The sequence below is a fragment of the Triticum urartu genome, chromosome 1A (assembly GCF_056163025.1).
Source record: "Triticum urartu cultivar PI428250 chromosome 1A, HENAU_Tu73, whole genome shotgun sequence".
In the NCBI taxonomy this organism is placed as follows: domain Eukaryota; kingdom Viridiplantae; phylum Streptophyta; class Magnoliopsida; order Poales; family Poaceae; genus Triticum; species Triticum urartu.
Genome location: NC_141873.1, coordinates 453,301,060 through 453,319,783, shown reverse-complemented (window position 1 = coordinate 453,319,783; position 18,724 = coordinate 453,301,060). Strand labels below are relative to the sequence as shown.

The 18,724-nt window shown below is 50.0% G+C and overlaps 2 protein-coding genes across 2 annotated transcripts; one reads left to right on the top strand and one right to left on the bottom strand.

Moving 5' to 3' along the window:
* Window positions 1-6,101: 6,101 nt before the first annotated feature.
* Window positions 6,102-17,133, top strand: LOC125518019 (protein NRT1/ PTR FAMILY 3.1). Its single transcript, XM_048682987.2, has 3 exons — window positions 6,102-6,369; window positions 15,149-15,944; window positions 16,045-17,133. Exons 1-3 carry the CDS (start codon window positions 6,276-6,278, stop codon window positions 16,937-16,939), a joined length of 1,785 nt encoding a protein of 594 aa, XP_048538944.2. The 5' UTR covers window positions 6,102-6,275; the 3' UTR covers window positions 16,940-17,133.
* Window positions 11,837-15,109, bottom strand: LOC125518011 (uncharacterized). The gene has a single exon (XM_048682976.2). It carries the CDS (start codon window positions 14,588-14,590, stop codon window positions 11,837-11,839), a length of 2,754 nt encoding a protein of 917 aa, XP_048538933.2. The 5' UTR covers window positions 14,591-15,109.
* Window positions 17,134-18,724: the final 1,591 nt, after the last annotated feature.

Here is an 18,724-nt window from a genome sequence, read left to right as displayed (position 1 = left end):
ATGATATGTGCATGCAATAATAATCTAAATGTTGATCCTTATGTACAACTTTATACCTAATTAAGCATAAGATATAGCATTAATTCCCCTAAAATGGAAATAACATTGATATTTATTAATCAAAATAATTTTACTCAATAGGACTGGTAACTGGGAAATCACAATATACCCTATGTTCCTTTCTACAAAGGATGTAATCTTCTCTTGCTCGTGAATTATCACCTCCATAATCCAGCTAATCCTTCAATTAAGAAGATAACACAAATAAACATAGGTTGTTGAGCAAAATAAGGAGCCTGCACCCATCCACAAAGCATCTCACAGATGCAACATGGAAGAGATTGATGGAAATTCTCTTGGCAGAGAAAGTGTGCCTAACAATTTGCATAAATTCAAATGATATTTTTAGAAGAAATTCAAAATAATAATTAAATCCCATGTCGGGGATTGAGCATTTAATAATATGAGGCCCACAGGATTACAAGATCAAGTCAACAAACCAAATCTACTTGCTCAATTTTTTTGAGGAAAAGTCAACAATTCAAAAAAAAGGAGGGGGTCAACTATTCAAATTTTTTTTTGAGGGAGTAACCAAGCTTTATTCATGAAAATCCACATTAAGTGGAATACATCTATGGTCATGGGGTTGGCCCAGCCAAATATATCGCCCCGGACCTGACGAAAAAGCATGCTTGGCTAATCTATGTGCCTCTGCATTGACGGCACGACCTTCGAAGGCAAAAACACAATTTAAAAAAGAAACTCTACTATGTATCTCAAAAATAATGGCACCACTATTTCCCCGACTTTTGCTGTTAATCGCTTGCACTACACCTTTGGAGTCTGAAGCAACCACAACGTTGGAGATGTTAAGATCCTGGGCTAGAGCGAGACCTTCCCGACATGCAATCGTTTCCAGAATTTCCGGGTCGTCTACCCTTGCTATCACGAGGGCCGAGCTCCCAAGATAAGCACCGGTTTCGTCCCGGCAAACAGCAGCAACTGATCCTCCCAGTGCCTTCCGACATGCGGCATCAACATGAATTTTTGCATGACCCTGTGGTGGAGCTTTTGGCCGTTGGATTGTTGTAGTAGATGTCGAAGTTGCGCGCTGCTGTTGTTTCTGTGGTTCTTTTTTTAGAGAAAAGGCCAGAGCCCGACTTTATAAATAAAGCCACATGGCAGCGTCACGAGACCAAACAGGAAAGAGACCAGTTAACGAGGAGAATGCACACAGCGCACGGAACGAAAAGTAAATAAGAGTAGCCAAGGAAGGATGGATACAAGCAACTGCCATACACGGCGCGCAGGCCGGAAAGGAGTGAGACCTAAACTCCGCAAACAGCACCACCAGGATTAGACGACAGGATCCCGTCCGGAGATGTGAGATGCCGAAGCCCGGATTTTGTCGATGAGCAGGTCCAGGGCATCCCGATCAACCTCCTTAGTCAATGATCTCCACTGCTGCAATAATATACATGATTTGAAAAGAACGTCAGCAGGCTTAGATGGGAAGATATGCTCAATAGTAAATTTGTTCCTAATGGTCCACAGAGCCCAACATAAGGCACCCAGGCCAACCCAAAACACCCTCTTGGCGACCCCAACCAAAACTTTGGCTAGGGTTCGAATATCGGAGAAAGAGGAGGAGTTCCAAGAGACCTGAAGCCAAGATCTGACACAGCACCAAACCAGCTTGGCCAGCACGCAATTGAAAAAGATGTGATCAGAGTTCTCCAAGGCCCCACATAGATGACAGAAATCCGAGCCAGGCCCATTGCGCTTTTTAATCTGGTCAGCAGCCGGCAGGCGACCACGAAAGGCTTGCCAAAGGAAAATTTTAATCTTAGGAGGAACTTTGGACTTCCAAACACAAGAGAATCTGGTCGAAGGAGTACCACCAATAAGTCTAGAATAAAGCGACTTGACCGTAAATCTACCTGAGGCCGAATGAGGCCATACTACAGAATTGGCCGACTCCGAGAGCACGGGGAAGAGGGCAGAGAGACTTTGCCAATCTTCCAACTCTTCAGGAGACAGGGCCCGACAAAAGGCCAGATCCCAGTTATTAGCCGCCACCTCCGCGATGGAGATACCCGGATTAGGACAGTAAGAGAACAAAACCCGAAAACTCTCAGCGAGGGGGGCATCCCCCGACCACCAGTCCAACCAAAAGCGGACTGCCATCCCATTACCAACATTAAATTTAACATGTTCCAGGAAATAGGTCTGACTTTGACAAGGGATTTCCAAAATTGAGAGCCGCACCTCGCGGTGGAAAACAGCGGGTTGGAATGTGGGAAGTATTTAGCCTTAAGAATCGAGAACCAAAGCGAGTCAGCCCCACTAGTTAAAATTTTCCATCACCACTTGATAAGCAAACAAATGCTCATCACCCGAGTATTAATAATACCTAACCCCCCACGGTTTTTAGGCTTACACATACGCTGCCACTTGACCAGCCTATATTTCCGTTTGTTATCCGCGGAATTCCAGTAGAAGGCTCCCCTATGTTTGTCGAAGCCAGCATGCACGCCATCCGTAAGAAGATAAAAGCCCATAAGAAACATGGGGAGAGAGGATAAGCAGGAGTTAATTAGAGCAACTTTGCCAGCATTGGTATTATATCTTCCTCTCCAAGGGAGCACCCTGTTCCCCACTTTAGCGACCGCCGGAGCGAAATCTTTAGCATGGAGCACGCCAGGAGAGATAGGAAGGCCTAGATATCTAAAGGGAAAGGAACCCAAAGAACAGTTCAGAAGCCTGGCAACCAGCAAGGCTTCCGCCTCATCCACACCCGTCACCAGGACCTCACTTTTAGCGAAATTAATCTTAAGACCCGAAACAGCTTCGAAACACAACAGGATGAATTTAAGATTGGCAATGCAGGTGTCATCCAGCTCCACCAAGATAATTGTATCATCCGCATATTGCAAGTGGGAAACACCCTCCGGAAGTAAATGAGAGACCACAGGAGCAATGTGCCCACAACGGGCCGCCCTGGAAAGCATGCACGAGAAGGCGTCGGCCACAAAATTAAAAAGAACAGGGAAAGCAGGATCCCCTTGGCGAAGGCCCCTACCATTGGCGAAGAAATTGCTAACAAAATCATTAACCGAAACGGCAGTATGGCCACCCGAGACCAACTGCATGATACGATGAACATAAGCACCGTCGAAACCTTTAGCAAGAAGGACCTGCTTGAGGAAGGGCCAGCTAACGGAGTCATAGGCTTTCTCAAAGTCTAGCTTAAGGATAACCGCTTTAGCTCTCCGAGCGTGAAGATCGTGAACAATCTCATGAAGGGATAGGATACCATCAAGGATGAAATGCCCTTTGATGAAAGCAGATTGATAAGGACTAATAACTCTATGAGCAACCGGCGACAAACGATTCGCAAAGCCTTTAGCCGGGAATTTGGCGAAGTTGTTAATCAAAGCAATAGGTCGGAATTGGGAAATAACATCAGCACCCTTAACCTTGGGGATCAGGGTTATCACTGCATAGTTCAGGCGGGAGATATCGACAGTACCAAGACAGAAGCCCTGGATAACAATACAAACCAGTTGTTTCAACTGGGGCCAGAATTTCCGAAAGAAAGGAATAGAGAAGCCGTCTGGCCCAGAAGCAGCATTAGGATTGGCAGTGTTAACAACATCCCAAATTTCCTGATCAGAAAGAGGGATCATCAAAGAGGCATTCTCCTCGGGTGAGATTTTAAGACCTAAGTTCCAAAGGGAGGGAGAAATGGAGAAGCCCGATGGAGGTTTATCCCCCAACAACGAAGAGAAGAAATCCACCACATGAGCCATAATAACAGACTGCTCTGAAGATCGCACACCATTAATGAGCAGGCTATTAATACCACATCGTCTACGCCTGTCGTTCGCGATCGCAAAGAAATACGCCGTAGGGGAGTCGCCTTTTAGAGTCCAGTTTAGAGTACCCCGTTGACGCCAATAAATCTCAGCCTGATGGTGTAACTGTATTAAAGCAGCCTCCAGATTATAACGAACCGCCCAACCATCGTCAGAGAGTCCAATAGAATCAGCCGCGCGATCCAGCGACAAGATCTAGTCTTCGAGGAAAGATTTGGTGCGACGATCCTCCGCCGCACGATTACGAGACCAACCTCTGAGGAATTTACAGGAACACGAATGCCAATCATCCAAAGGCCCAAAGGAGCGAGCATTGGATGATAGAGAAAGGGAGATCTTCGCCGCAACCATATCGACAGCATTTTAAGCTCTGACAGATATCTATTTATGAATCCGTGGATAGCTTGTGGACTTTGAAATATACCTTCATGTATAGCTTTCCTTCGAGACGCCCAAATCGCCCATAGTGTTATTGCTAGCTTCAGAAACGCCTCATGTGATAGAGAGTCAATCAGAGTGAATAACCAATGTTTAGCATGTGGTTCAGTGATAGTCGCTAGGGTTTGCGCCAGCTCATCATCCACCAACGCCCATGTGCATCTTGACATTGTGCACTCCAGAAGGGAGTGTCTCCATCAATCTGGAGCCCCGCATAGCCCACAGGCACCTGAGTCTGACATATGCCTATGTGCGCGAACATCATTAGTTGGTATAGAATTTTTCGATAGTCTCCAAAGAAACATACGTACTTTCCCATGATAGTCAACTATTCAAATAAGAGGAGAAAGAAAGACAAAGTCAAGATGGAGGCCCAAAAGGAAAGAAGCCCATTTCCACAATTATACTTTTTAGGTATGGGCCTACTTCATCTAACACACATCACTTTACTATTTGTTCATTTAAACTTCACCTCAATTTTTTTTGTTCATTTAAACACCACTGTTTTTTTGTTCATTTAAATTGACGAATGGTTATACGGTGCTAAAACTTGTGTTCATTTAAACACCACTGTCAATTACACCACTGGTGTCACAACTTGGCGTGAAAAATCCGTTTAGTGCTAAAACTTGTGGCATACATTGAACTGATGCCACAACTTGGCTTTCATGTGCATATACGGTGTAAATCATGTTTCTATACAAACAAAGTGCTGATTAGGCACGCCAACATGGCATGGGACCCGCTATCAGCGACTGGACGGCAAAGTGGACATGTGGCCTGCTATTTTGCTATTTTTGTGTCACGAAAAATACTATGCCACGGCTACAAGGGTCCACTTGTCAGCTTCCAACGAATAAATGAAAAATTGGTACCTGTAGACAGCAGCAGCGCAAGGCTAACCACCTGACCCTCAAGGCATTTTATGTAATAACCGGATGTTGCTGCTATATATTCTTTGACTATTAAGCGGGCTGCAGTCTCTACGTCACATTTTGTTTGGTTTTATTTTCAGAAATTTATAGAATATATGTAAATTATAATAGCGTGTTATAAATAATATATATATATAATAAATTACATTATAAAATAATCATGTATGGAGTTAGCATTTATCCATATAATAAAGCATGAATTACAAAGTTGTTCATGTAATAATTTGCATATTGGATAAGAACTTATATTCAATAAATTCTTATAGAATTTTAAAATTGTTCACAGTTTTAACAAAATATTAATGTAATCTACAAATATATTCATGCTTTAAGTAAGTGTTTATGTTCTTATATATTTTAATAAATGCTTATATAACTTTAAAAATATTCAAAATTTAAAAAATATATTCATGTAGTGTATAAATTTTTTTAACACACATAATATATATATTATATTTCAATAAAAGAGAGAGAGCAACATCCACCTATAAACAATTCATATAACTAAGATACATAGGTGATGCTCACGATCATGTAGGGCAGATCATATGATGAGCGAATTTCCACTACGTTAAGATCGTTCCGATCTTAATGTGCATGCTATATAGGCCTAGTCCACTTTAGTCCCAACAGCGAATTTCAACTACGGCAAGATCGTTCCGATCTTGCAAGGCATTCAATCAAGAGATATCTAAAGCGGTGCCCCTGATGCCATTTCGATCTGACAGCAGTGGACGCCGTCACATCCTCCTAATCATCCTGTAGTGGAGCGGATGCCTCCCATTTCCAGCGACTTTTTTTCCCGGGGACGGATATGTGCAAGCACATTAGCAACCACGTACGCCTTTATATAAAGGCGTGCACGACACAGGACACCTCCCCATTCTCACTCAGCGCACGCCACGGAGCTACTCGGCCGGCCAGCGCCTACCCGTAGCTCGTAGCTCTCTTCCACTGCTCCCGTCGAGAGTCGGCCGGGAACCTCCGCCGCGGCCGCCAGGGTTCCCGCCGGAGAAGAGACGGCATGGCCGAGGACGGGAGGGAGCGGGCGGAGGACGCCACGGGGACGGCGAAGAAGGCCAAGCAGGGCGGCTTCAGGACCATGCCCTTCATCCTAGGTGATTGATCGATTGATCCTTTCCTGCCCCCCTTTCTCTCCACTTCGGTTCTCTCTTTAAGCTTAGTAAAGCTAGATATGCACGTTGGGATCTGCTCTTTGCTGTGCTCCCACAGAATTAGCTAGTGGTTTCGCCTCAGGTTTCCATTGATGCTCCACTGGAGCGTTATCTCAGCTCCTTTGTTTTCTTGCGTTGGGCGGCTGCGGATATCTAGTGCTATCGATTTTCCTTTATGATTCAGTGGAGGCTGCACATGAAACACGTTTAGTTGAGGCAATAACTGATGGCACAAAAGTTAAATCAGGCAATAGTTCCAATCTGCAAAATTTACCAAACCTCGTGATCTGGAGAGTTTTCTTTTCACACTGTAATTCCGGGGTCTATGCGTTTGTAGTGTTTTTGCTTTTGACCACCGAATTTGTCGCGAAAAAGAATATGCTTCATGTCTGAATGCTGCTCAGCAATTGCCAAAAGATACCCAAGAGCTTGGAACGTTGCTCTAGGCTCTAGCTATGCATATGAGGCATCACTTAATTTATACATTTTTCAAGGATTTTGCCTTCGTACTCACAGTATTGTTGCTTTTTTTTACGTTCATTCACATTCATTTTGACATGCGACTTGTCACAAGTGAATAACATGCATCTACTTTCTGCATGTTGAAACAATCTTGACACGTGAGTTTACTGTTAGGTTAGCGGTATTAGGAACTAAAATCACAGCACTTATTATGAACGGAGAGAGTAGATAGATACTCCCTCCGTTCCAAAATAGATGACTCAATTTTATATTATATTAAAGTTAGTATAAAGTTGAGTCATCTATTTTGGAACGGAGGGAGTAAGAATTAACGTTCAAGTGTTGTATTCAACTATTATTCATGATCTTGGGCTGCTGCATGCCCCTGCCCCATGTAATCTTCCCTCAAGCACACACCGCAAAAAACACCGTTTTGGTTACAACAGAATTTATACCCTGTTGCATTCCAAATTCCACATGAAATATTCGAAACCTGGAAAAAATCGACTTAATTCGCATGAAATTAAACCAAACCTTATTTATTTTTCTCTCGCAAAAAAACTTATTTATTTTTCTGCTGAACCTTCAGTAGCTAGGCACACGCAAAGAATAACGGAACTAGCTAGTGACCTCGGCACATGGTCTAACGTTCCAGCAGATACAAAATACAAATGTGTCTTAATGAAAACCAGGGGAACCCTTTCTTCTTCTTCAGAGAAAAAAGCAGACACAAATGTGAATGTGAATGCTGTTTTCGTGAAGTCAACCTGGTCTATTTTGTTCAAAAATGACGTGCTACGGCAAGACTGCACCGTTTGATGTAACCTATAGGTCCTATCTTATATGCAGTCTCCAAAGGAAAAGTCCTATATGCAACCAAAAATGACGTTTTTGGAATCATATCGAACAACCTGACCTGGCTAGCAGCATAAGAATCTTCCTCCGTGAGTAATGAAATTCTAAACTGCCGAAGTGTAGCCATCAGACAATACCAATACGGTTGTTATATGCAGAAATGCAGAATCAAATCTGTGCCGAACCTTTACGACTTTTTTTTTTGAAACCGAGGCAAAAGATTTGCCTCATATATTAATTAAGTAGAGAAGAGGTTTTGTTACAATAGGCACCCTTACACGGTATGAGTGATTACTCGCGCAAAATAATGGCCCCTAATTTCTTTGCCCCGGCGGTGACCCAAAGCTTTGCCTCATTGGCAATGGAAGCTAGTAAAATAGGCGGTGGAGCACACTTATGCCGGAAGACCCGTGCATTCCTTTCGTTCCAGACGGTCCACGACACGAGCATAGTCATCGAGGCCATTGCCTTTCTGTCGGGTACTCCTGTGCCGGTCAAATTTTCCCACCAACTCTTGACTGAAGCCTCCAAATGCCATGAAGAGGTGTCCAAATGCGTAAGCTGAAATTTCTCAATGACCATCTTCCAAAGGCGGATGGTGTAACGACACTTGAAAAAAAGATGAGGACCGCTCTTTTGCTCCCCTTTGCAAAGAGGGCAAAGACCACAGTTCGGCCAACCCCGCTTGGCGAGCCTATCCGCCGTCCAGATTCTATCTTGGGTTGCCAGCCAAGCGAAGAACTTTGCCTTTGGAGGCGCCCAAGCCTTCCAAATCATGTGCTCCATGGGGGAGAGAACTAGCCCGAGGAATTGCGCTTGATATGCGGAGGCGGCGGTGTAGCACCCATCGGCCGTGTGCTTCCATATGATGGAATCCTCGGAAAGCTCATCAAGATGGAAGTTGTGCAAGAGCATCCAAAGGGTGAAGAATTGCCGGATGTGCTCGATGGAGACGGTCGTGGAGGGGTTGATCTTGAGAATCCAATCATTGTTTTTGAGGGCCTCGCGCACCTTCCAATTTTTCCTCATGGAGGCCTCGAAAATTAGGGGAGCAACATCTTTTGGTTTGGCTCCCTGTAACCAAGGGGATTCCCAGAAGGGCGTTTTGGCCCCATTCCCCACAGAAATGGTGGTTGAGGCATAGAAGAAAGACATGTCCGCCTCGTCACAAGGGTTACCCAAACCGACCCACATCTTATTTGGCTCCGTCCATTCGAACCAAGGCCATCTCAGTCGCAAGGCGCGAGCAAACTTGGCGGTGTTAAGGACTCCAAGGCCACCGTACTCCGATGGGCGGCAGACAATATTCCAATTAACCTTGCACTTTGCTCCCGTGGTCTTATCCGACCCGGACCACAGGAAAGCACGCTCCAGCTTGTTCACATTTTGCAAGATGGATGGAGGGACAATCAAGGAGGTGATGAAGTAGACCGCAAGTGAGGAGATGACCGATTTTACTAATGTCGTGCGCCCAATGGTAGTAATGTTCTGCCCCTCATACGTAACCAATTTGCTCGCCACCTTGTCTTCAAGAAATTGGAAATCCGCCTTTTTCAGCTGCCAGACGGATAGCGGGAGGCCTAAGTACCGTAGAGGGAAGGAAGCCACAGTGGCCGGCATGCTTTGCAGAATGTGTCCCAAGTTAAGGTTATTGCACCGGATAGGCACAACGGAGCTCTTGTGAAAGTTGGTGCATAGCCCGGTGACCTCCCCAAAACCACGTAAAATTGCCGAGAAGTTGTCAATGTCTTTTTTTATAGGGGCCAAGAACACCGCGGCATCATCCGCATAAAGCGAGGTACGCACCATGACACCTCTTCCACGGATCCGGTGGAGCAATTTCTTGCGGGTAGCCAAGTCAAGGAGCCGTTGTAGCGGATCAATGGCGATGACGAATAGCAACGGTGAAATTGGGTCCCCCTGGCGAAGGCCCTGACCGTGAATGATTGGCGGGCCGGGCACACCATTTAGGATGATCCTCGAGGAAGAGGTGCAAAGAAGCGCCGCAATCCAGTTACGAAATTTGCATGGGAACCCACGGCGTCGGAGGAGGTCTAGCACATACTCCCATCTGACCGAATCAAATGCCTTTCGGATGTCAAGCTTGAACAGGAGCGACGGAGTCTTGCACTTATGGAGCCGGCGGGCAAAGTTGCGCACGCACATGGAGTTATCGTGTATGCTTCTCGTCTTGATGAAGGCGCTTTGAGCGTTGGAGACAAGTTTGTTCATGTGCGGAGCAAGGCGGAGGGATAGCACCTTCGCGAGGATTTTGGCGATAGCATGGATAAGGCTAATGGGTCTATAATCGCCAATACCCTCAGCTCCCTCCTTCTTGGGCAGAAGCACGACGTTGGCAGAGTTGAGCCAGTGTAGATCGGACGTGTGTAAGGAGTCAAACTGGAGAATCACCCTCATCACATCATGCTTGATTATGCCCCAGCACTTCTTGAAGAAAATGCCCGTGAAGCCGTCCGGGCCTGGCACCTTATCATTGGGCATGTCGTTTAATGCCCCAAGCACCCCCTCCTCGGTGATGGGCGATCCAAGCTCGCGCAGCTCCAACTCGTGAGACTCCAGGTTGAGCTCGTCCCAGTTGAAGTCTTTTGTTGACAAAGAACCTCTCCTCATGACCGTAGAAAAGTGGTCATGAATTATCTTCTCCTTAGCATCATGGTCAGTGACCCAACCCTGGCCATGCTTTAGCCTGAGGATATGATTCTTTCTCCTCCTTGCATTGATCCGGCGATGGAAGAATTTGGTATTTGCATCTCCTTCCTTGAGGTTAGCAATTCTCGCGCATTGCTTTTTCTGAGCCCTCACAAGCACGGCCAGGCTTATTACCCTCCTCTTAAGCCTAGCCCTTAGATCAACCTCGTCGAGGGAAAGATGTTTGTTTTCTTGCGCAATGTCAAGGTGCAGGATCACCAAAAGGGCCGCATGCAGCTGAATTTTTGCCTTTGAGAAGAGTCCCCTACTCCACTCAGAAAGGCGCTGTCCAAACCTTTCTGAGTTTGTGGAACAAGATCTGATACGGCTCAGAGTGTGGAGGCTGCTCATCCCAAGCCTTGCTAACAACTTCCATGAAACCCGGCATGGAGACCCAGAAGTTTTCGAACTTGAAGGTCTTGGGTCTCATCAGGCCTTTGTCATCTGCGAGAAGGAGAGGGCAGTGGTCGGAAAGGGAGGAAGATAGGGCGTGGAGCACGTGGGTGCCGAAGGCGGCGTCCCATTCAGCGTTGCAGAAGAACGAATCAAGTTTGCACAAGGTCGGGTTTGCCCTCTCGTTGCTCCAGGTGAACCTCCTATTTTGTAGATGAATTTCTTTCAACTCGCAACTCTGGAGAGCCGTTCGAAACCGGTTGATGCGACTCCGGTTAATGTTTCTATTACTCTTGTCGCGCGCGCGATATATTTGATTGAAATCTCCTGCCACAAGCCATAGGACTCCGGCAGGTGGTTTTTGGTCGATGAGCTCCGCGAAGAAAGCGTCTTTGCGAGAAGAGTCGGTGGGGCCGTAAACGGTGGTGATCTTGTATTGCACGTCGGAGTTTCGGACTCGGACCATCGCGGATAAACAGAAGGCGGTGTAGTTGATGTCAACTAGGTCCACCAACTGGTCATCCCAAAGCAGAAGCATTCCCCCCCTTGTGCCTTCGGCTGGCCTCTGCGCAAAGTTGCAGTCTGTTTCCCCCAAGGAAGGAGGCCGTGAACACGTCGACATTGACAAGTTTCGTCTCGTGAAGGCATGCAATATGACAGGAGGAGAAGGTGATGGTGGCGTTGACAGTGGACCATCGATCCGGACAATTGAGGCCTCGGACGTTCCAACATAAAACATTGATAGCTTGCTCTAACATGATAATAGGGAGTACACATAGAGGCATGATGAACATCCATCAGCCACACACACATGCAAAAGCAGCAGCAAGCTGGGCTGACAGAACCCAACTCTGAGCTTAGCAAAGCTCCTGGAGCTACAAAGACACCAGAAGAAAACATGACACTGCACCTTGTGCACGCACCACACTACAGACACATGAAGTTGATCTAACATTGGGAACTACTAAACCCAAAGAACAACGACCATCAATCAGATTGCAGCCAACAAGGCTCCAGCCGCATCCTCAGGTCCATCCAGGTCGATGGCGCCAGCCCCGCCGTGCTGGATAAGCGCATCCTCCACTCCAGCAGCCTGCACATCATCAAGCTTGAAAAGCTCACGCATGGAGCTGATCACTTCCGGGGGCAGTGTGTCTTTGAACTTCTCTGCAAAAGCATCTAAGGCCGCCGCTGTAACATCTTCGCCATTCTTGACTATTCCCAGGCTGCGGCAAACCAGCAGCTCAGCCGCCTTGGTAGCAGGCGCCTCCTTGGCACGCCCAGGGGCTTTGTTCTTCACACATGTCCTGTGCAGGGAGAGACCCGCAGCGGACCTGGAGATGGTAACACCCGCAAGCGTCTTGCGACGAGCAGCAGGTGGATGCGGCGGCGTGGACGCCGGGGATGGCAGAATCGGCTCCGGCCTCTCGTCGAAGAGCACAGCCAGGCCAACACTGGCCGGCTGGATGTCCGCAGCCGCTCTGCGCCTTTGCACCGGAGAGGGGGTGCGTCGCACCGGGCCGCTGGAGACCAGGGGAGGAGTGGGCGACGACTCGAAGCCCGGCGGCCTGGCCGGCGACAGAGGCGGAAGAAGCACCGTGGGCGAGCAGAGGTGTGTCACCACCGGGTTTTGAGCCGCTAGAGAGATGGCCGACGCCCTGGGATCATCTCGCTTGGAGAGGAGTTGACGTGGCAGCATCGACGTGGGGGATAGAGGGGGCGAGGCTGGCGGCGTGAGAGCCTCCTGGGCGCGCCGGCGCACAGCCCGTGGCGAGACTTGGCATGCCGGGCTACGCCCACGCACCGGCAGCAACTCCAGGGCACGGGTCTCCTCAGCGCTGGTGGACCCGGAGCCCAGAAGGACCGTGGCGGGCGCGACGCTAGCAGGAGCAGGCGCGAGGCCGGCCATCGCAGGGGCGTCGCTCCGACGCCGCCCACCAGAACGGTCGCGGCTGCGGTCTTGCCCCTCCGTCCGCTGGTGATCAGTGGCTCCCCTGGAGAGGGAGCGCCGGATACGGGCGCCCCATCCCTCGCGTGGACGTGGAGCACCACGGCCCCGCCGGCCGTCACGGTCGTCTTCGTCGTCCGGGCGAGGTGGCCTCCTCTCATCTCTGCCCTGGGCGGCACGGCGCTCACCACGTCCCACCGTGCCATCCACACAACGCCGGTACCAAGTGTACTCCTGGATTTCCGCAGGAGGCGGGTTGTCGTCATCATCCTTGGCCTTGGTGTGGTCTTCCAGCAAATCAAGGTGCACCAGCACGCGGTGCCGGAGGCCACGACGGCCGCGACGCCAATGGCCCCGAGCCGGTAAGGTGAGCCACTTCACCTTGGGGATGCGGTTGGGGTCAGACGTCCATGCCCAGAGCGAGAGGTCGCGCGTGTCGTCCCTACGCACCGACCTTTGCTCGATGTAGTCCAGCGAGCAGCCACGACCGATGACGAACGAGGCGATGTAGTTGTTCCAGCCGTGCACCGGGATCCCTTCAAGGCAGAGGCGGACATGGTACAACATGTCCTTATTGTCCGCGTGCACCTCGAGCCGCCACCCGCGGACAAAGAGCCTAGAGTTGCCGACGAGGAAGTCGCCGCGGTCAACGGCGTCGGCGCAGTTGTGCTGGTACAAGAACCGCACCAGGTACTGCTCGGGGTAGTGTCGGACGACACTCACATCCTCCTGCCTGAAGCCGAAGGTGGCGGCGAACGCAGCAGCCACCGTGTTGCAGGGGACATCCTCCCGAGCTCCTTCGAACCAAGCAACGGCGGCGTTGGTGGAGAGCAGGGCAGCTTCAGCCTGCATCTCCGGCGTGGCAGGGACGACCACGAAGTCCTCCTCAGGCCTGAGAGCAGCATCACCCAGAGGCGGCATGGTGGTGGTGGCGGTGTCGAGCAGCAGAGGGGGTGCTGGTGGTTGGGGGAGCAGCAGCGGTGCCGGCGCAGGTTTGGGGAAAGGCCAGCCCCGACCAGCGCCGAACTTGGGCTCCTGAGCCTGAGGAGCAGCAGGCGACGGGCAAGGGAGAGGTGGTGGCGGGATGAACGAGAGGCAAGGCAGAGAGCTGAGAGGCCGCCACCGGTTCTTGCAGCCATGGGCGCGGTGACCGTTCTTGAGGCAGCGAGCGCAGCGGATGGGCTCTCGGCACAGCAGCGCTTTATGCCCAGGAGCGAGGCAGCGACAGCATCGGCCTTTAAGCCACAGCGGGAGGGGAGGAGGCATGAATGCCTGAGGCTCCAAAGCCGGGCGGCGCGGGCCTCGCCGCGATTTGACAAGGCGCCAGCCGCCGGTCATGTCCGCCTTGTCCGCCTCGCGCCCCGCGCCTGTCGCCGGCCTTGAAGACGCGCCTGGCGTTGGCCTTGAAGTCGCAGCAGGAGGCGAGCTGGAGCGCTCCACCGATGTGGAGCAGTAATGGCGAGCCACCAACCTCCCATCAATGCGCGCCAGGGATGACGCAGCTGGAGGAGCGACCGAGCCCGGGCCAGGACCCAACGGCGACTCGGGGACGAACTCGGATCCGGAGGACGTGCGCGCGTCGGAGCTGCCGGGCGTCGGGGAATCTAGATCTGGCAGGTGGGCATCCGACGGCCGCAGCGGGGAGGGGAGCTTCGCAGGGGCGGCAGCAGCCGGTCGGCCATGCGGCGGAGGCGACAGCGGCATGAGCCAGGAGGCCGCCAGGTCAGCGAGGGCGGCCGGGGCGGGCGCCAGCGCCGGCGCCGACGCGGGGCCTGGGGGTGGAGCGGGAGCGGGCATGGAGAACCTCACGAGATACCTTTACGACTTTTGACTGCTCGATACTACTACTTGATAGTGAGTGCGAAATGTTAGAAAATTACAACTTCAAGGTAATTCCTACTTGTAATCAGAACTTCAAAATAGAGTAACTGTTTTCCTCAAAGGAAAAAAAGAGCGACTGTTTTGGACGCAGGAATATTGTTGTTTCCTGCTACTTATCCGCGTGAGATTTCGACGCAACCAAGAGAACATTAATTGTAGAGAAGAAATTCTCCTTCTATAGCTGAAGCATCACCCTATTCATCATGTACACGAGGCGTGTAGATTTCTCAAGGTTTTCATGTCAAACCTTCGTCATGTTATCAATGTCTTTTTGGGGGAGGTATCCATATGGATTATCATCATTGCCGTTTCAAAATATCTAGAGCATCTAGCACGTGTGTCAAATAAAGCAAGATTGTGATTCTGGAACAAGTAATATGAACAAATTGTTCTCCTGCAAAAAAAATATGAAAAAAAATGTTTTGGCATATACTAGTACAATTTGAAATATAACATTTCCCGCCATTCTTGCAGCGAACGACTTCTGCGACCGGCTGGCGACGGTGGGGTTCGGCTCGAACCTGATCTCGTACCTCACCCTGCAGCTGCACCTGCCGCTGGTGGAGGCCTCCAACGTGCTCACGAACTACCACGGCACCACCAACCTCACGCCGCTCGTCGGCGGCCTCATCGCCGACTCCTTCGCCGGCCGCTTCTGGACCATCACCGTCGGCTCCATCATCTACCAGCTCGGCATGGTCTGCCTCACCCTCTCCGCCGCGCTCCCCTCGCTCCGCCCGCCGCCCTGCGCCAAGCACGCCGCCGAGTGCCAGCGCGCCTCCACCTACCAGATCGCCATCCTCTACCTGTCGCTGCTCTGCACGTCCATCGGCGCCGGGGGCTCGCGGCCCTGCAACATGGCGTTCGGCGCCGACCAGCTCGAGCTGGGCGCGCGCCGGCGCCGGAGCGCCAACGGCGGCAAGGCCCCCATGTGGAGCTTCTTCAACCTGTACTTCTTCGGCATCGAGCTCGCCAAGCTCACGGCGGTCACCGTGGTGGTGTACATCCAGGAGAACGTCGGGTGGGGGTGGGGGCTCGGCGTGCCCACCATCGCCATGTTCGTCGCCGTGATCGGCTTCGTGTCCGGGTACTCGCTATATGTCAGGATGCCCCCCGGCGGCAGCCCGCTTGTCCGGCTGGCACAGGTCGTGGCTGCTGCGTTTAAGAAGAGGAAAGCAGTCGTGCCGGACCCGGACCTCCTGTACGAGGACAAGAAGCTCGACGCCGGCATCTCCACCACCGGCCGTCTTCTCCACACCAACCAGCTAAAGTGAGTTGCACTCCTTGTGGCAAACTGGCAACCGATGAAACCTTTATGTAGTTTTTGGCTGCAGCCTGCATGAGCTAACTACTAGTTCTTGAATGATAAGGTTCTTTGACAAGGCGGCCATAGTGACGGAGGGCGACGTTCTGCCGTCCGGCGAGCCGAAGCTGTGGCGGCTGTCGACGGTGCACCGGGTGGAGGAGATCAAGTCGATCGTCCGCATGCTGCCCATCTGGGCGGCGGGCATCCTCATGGTGACCGCGTCGTCGCACAACAGCAGCTTCGCGATCCAGCAGGCGCGCACCATGGACCGCGACATCACGCGGAGCTTCAAGATCCCGCCGGCCTCCATGCTCATCTTCACCAACCTCGCCATGCTGGTCACCCTCGCCTTCTACGACCGGGTGCTCGTCCGCGTGCTCCGCCGCTTCACCGGCCGCCCCAACGGCATCACCCACCTCCAGCGCGCCGGCGTCGGCATGACCATCGCCATGCTGGCGAACGTGGCCGCGGCAGCCGTCGAGACCAGGCGGAAGTCAGTGGCCGCCGCCAGCGGCATGCTGGACGCGCCCAAAGGCGCCACCCTGCCCATCAGCGTCTTCTGGCTGGTGCCGCAGTACGCCATCCACGGCATCGCCGACGCATTCATGGACGTCGGCCGCATGGAGTTTCTGTACGACCAGGCGCCGGAGAGCATGAGGAGCACCGCGGCGGCGCTCTACTGGCTCACCATCTCGGCGGGGAGCTACCTCGGCACGCTGCTGGTGACCATCGTGCACGAGAAAACGCAGGCCAGCGGGCAGTGGCTGCAGGACAACCTCAACAGAGGGAAGCTGGATAACTACTACTGGCTCGTCGTCGGGCTGCAGGGGCTCAACCTCGTCTACTACTTCGTATGTGTCAAGTACTACACTTTTAAGCCATTGGAGACGGAGGTCGAGCACCAGCCTGGCCATGGAAATGGCACCCAGAGCACCAAGAAGGGTGTAAGCTACAAGTAACTAGAATGCGTGGTAGAGTTACATTTGGGACGGAATAATGTATCTTGCCATCATCATGATATATTAATATTGCCGCGATTTAGGAACACTCTCGAATGTAGTAATATTTGGAAATGTAATCGTTCACGAAATGTATCTACACTACTATACAGGTTACCAATTTTGATAATTCGAATCCTAGGGCTCAAACGTGATATCAACGGTTGATTTATGTCAATCCAACTGTCAACATAGCAAGGATTTGTTCCCCTCCACGTCATAGTCGAGATTAAAGTATATAGATCGGCTTTTCGACACACCTTTATAGATTGATTTTTGACACATCATAGATACTTCTCTAGCATTGTATGGATCAAGACAAAAATAAAACATTTGGTCGAACTCTTCTTTGGTGTTAAGGTGGTAGCTGTGAATAGCCATCGACTACCTGAAAAAGGTAGAAGAATATGACCTATTCTGGGTCATACAATACAGGCATGCTTCAAGACTTGTTATTGTTAAGATGGGATGCATGGTCATGTCTTTGATAGATCATAGGCATGACAAGATCCTGCAAGGCTCCAATGACAAAGTGTGGTGAATATTCTCCTCACTGTTTGGAGGGGGTAAAGGTTTCATGGCTCTAGGTTATGCCAAAATAATAAATGAAGAGGAAAACTTTTGTTTCGTTGTTCTTCTATTGTAATTTGATCTCTTGTACTACTACTTTTTGAATCTGTATAAAGGTGTGCAGTGTAAAAATAATTCTTTACGGCCATTTCTCCTTCCATAAAAAAGGCTCAAGTGGTCTGTTAAGTTGAATTATTTATGAACCACATTCACATTTCCAAGCCATACATCTTCGTTTCCAAGTCACTCCATACATAAAAAATGAAGTTTATATGGATTGTGAACGTAAAATATTCAGTTCTTTCCTTTTTCGACTCTAGATGTCATGAACAAAGCTTCAAGATTAGGTGTATCTTTGGGATCTAATGAGCAGAATGTGGCCGTTTCAGTCAATGAATTGTTGGACTAGGAAACTGATAGGGCTTGTGTTATCCCGCAAAAGATAGCCGCTATGACACCTCCTGGGGACGATGATTCCTATGGGTTGTTGATTCTGTGATTCAAGATCCCAGCGAGGATCTTAATCCCGAGGAGGATAAGGCACCAGAGAGTCATGTCGTTGACCCTTTGGTACCTCACAAGGTCTGTCACACTCACACTAAAAAGCAGTATGATCTTTCAGCAGTGCGTTGTAGTAGTTGTAACAAGCTCAAAAAAAATTCATGTCGAATGAGAGGAATCTTCTAGAATAGTAGAGGTCTTCGGGACTTGGTTAAAAGACAATTTCTTTTGGATACTTCTAGAGAGTAGAATTTGGACTTCATCACTCTCATGGAGGCTACTCGATCCAATTTTGCCACGCCTTTTATGGACTTCTTCTGTGGTGGTCTTGATTGCTCGTGGTTTTGCGGCGGGGGGGGGGGGGGGGAGATCTAATAATTCCAAACTTTATGTTTTGAATATGGAGGTTGGTGACTTTGTGGTCAAGTTTCATGTTCACTCCAGAAGTGATCGCTTCTCATGGGCTCTTGTGGCTGTTTATGGGTTTGCGCAACCTGATCTTAAACTCGACTTCCTTACTGAGCTTGCTTGGATTTTTTGTTTGAAATCCCTTCCCATGTTGGTGGGTGGTGATTTTAACATTATTTGAAGGAAGGAAGAGAAGAATAACGGTAATTTTGATGCGAGATGGCCATTTATGTTCATTATTGAGAGTTTGGACATGAGAAAGCTAGC

Excerpts from the sequence above, each read along its gene's own strand:
- LOC125518019 (XM_048682987.2), top strand. The coding sequence starts at position 6,276 with ATGGCCGAGGACGGGAGGGAGCGGGCGGAGGACGCCACGGGGACGGCG. Across the intron at positions 6,370-15,148 it reads GACCATGCCCTTCATCCTAG|CGAACGACTTCTGCGACCGG; the intron begins GTGATTGATCGA and ends CCATTCTTGCAG. Across the intron at positions 15,945-16,044 it reads CTCCACACCAACCAGCTAAA|GTTCTTTGACAAGGCGGCCA; the intron begins GTGAGTTGCACT and ends TTGAATGATAAG.
- LOC125518011 (XM_048682976.2), bottom strand. The coding sequence starts at position 14,590 with ATGCCCGCTCCCGCTCCACCCCCAGGCCCCGCGTCGGCGCCGGCGCTG.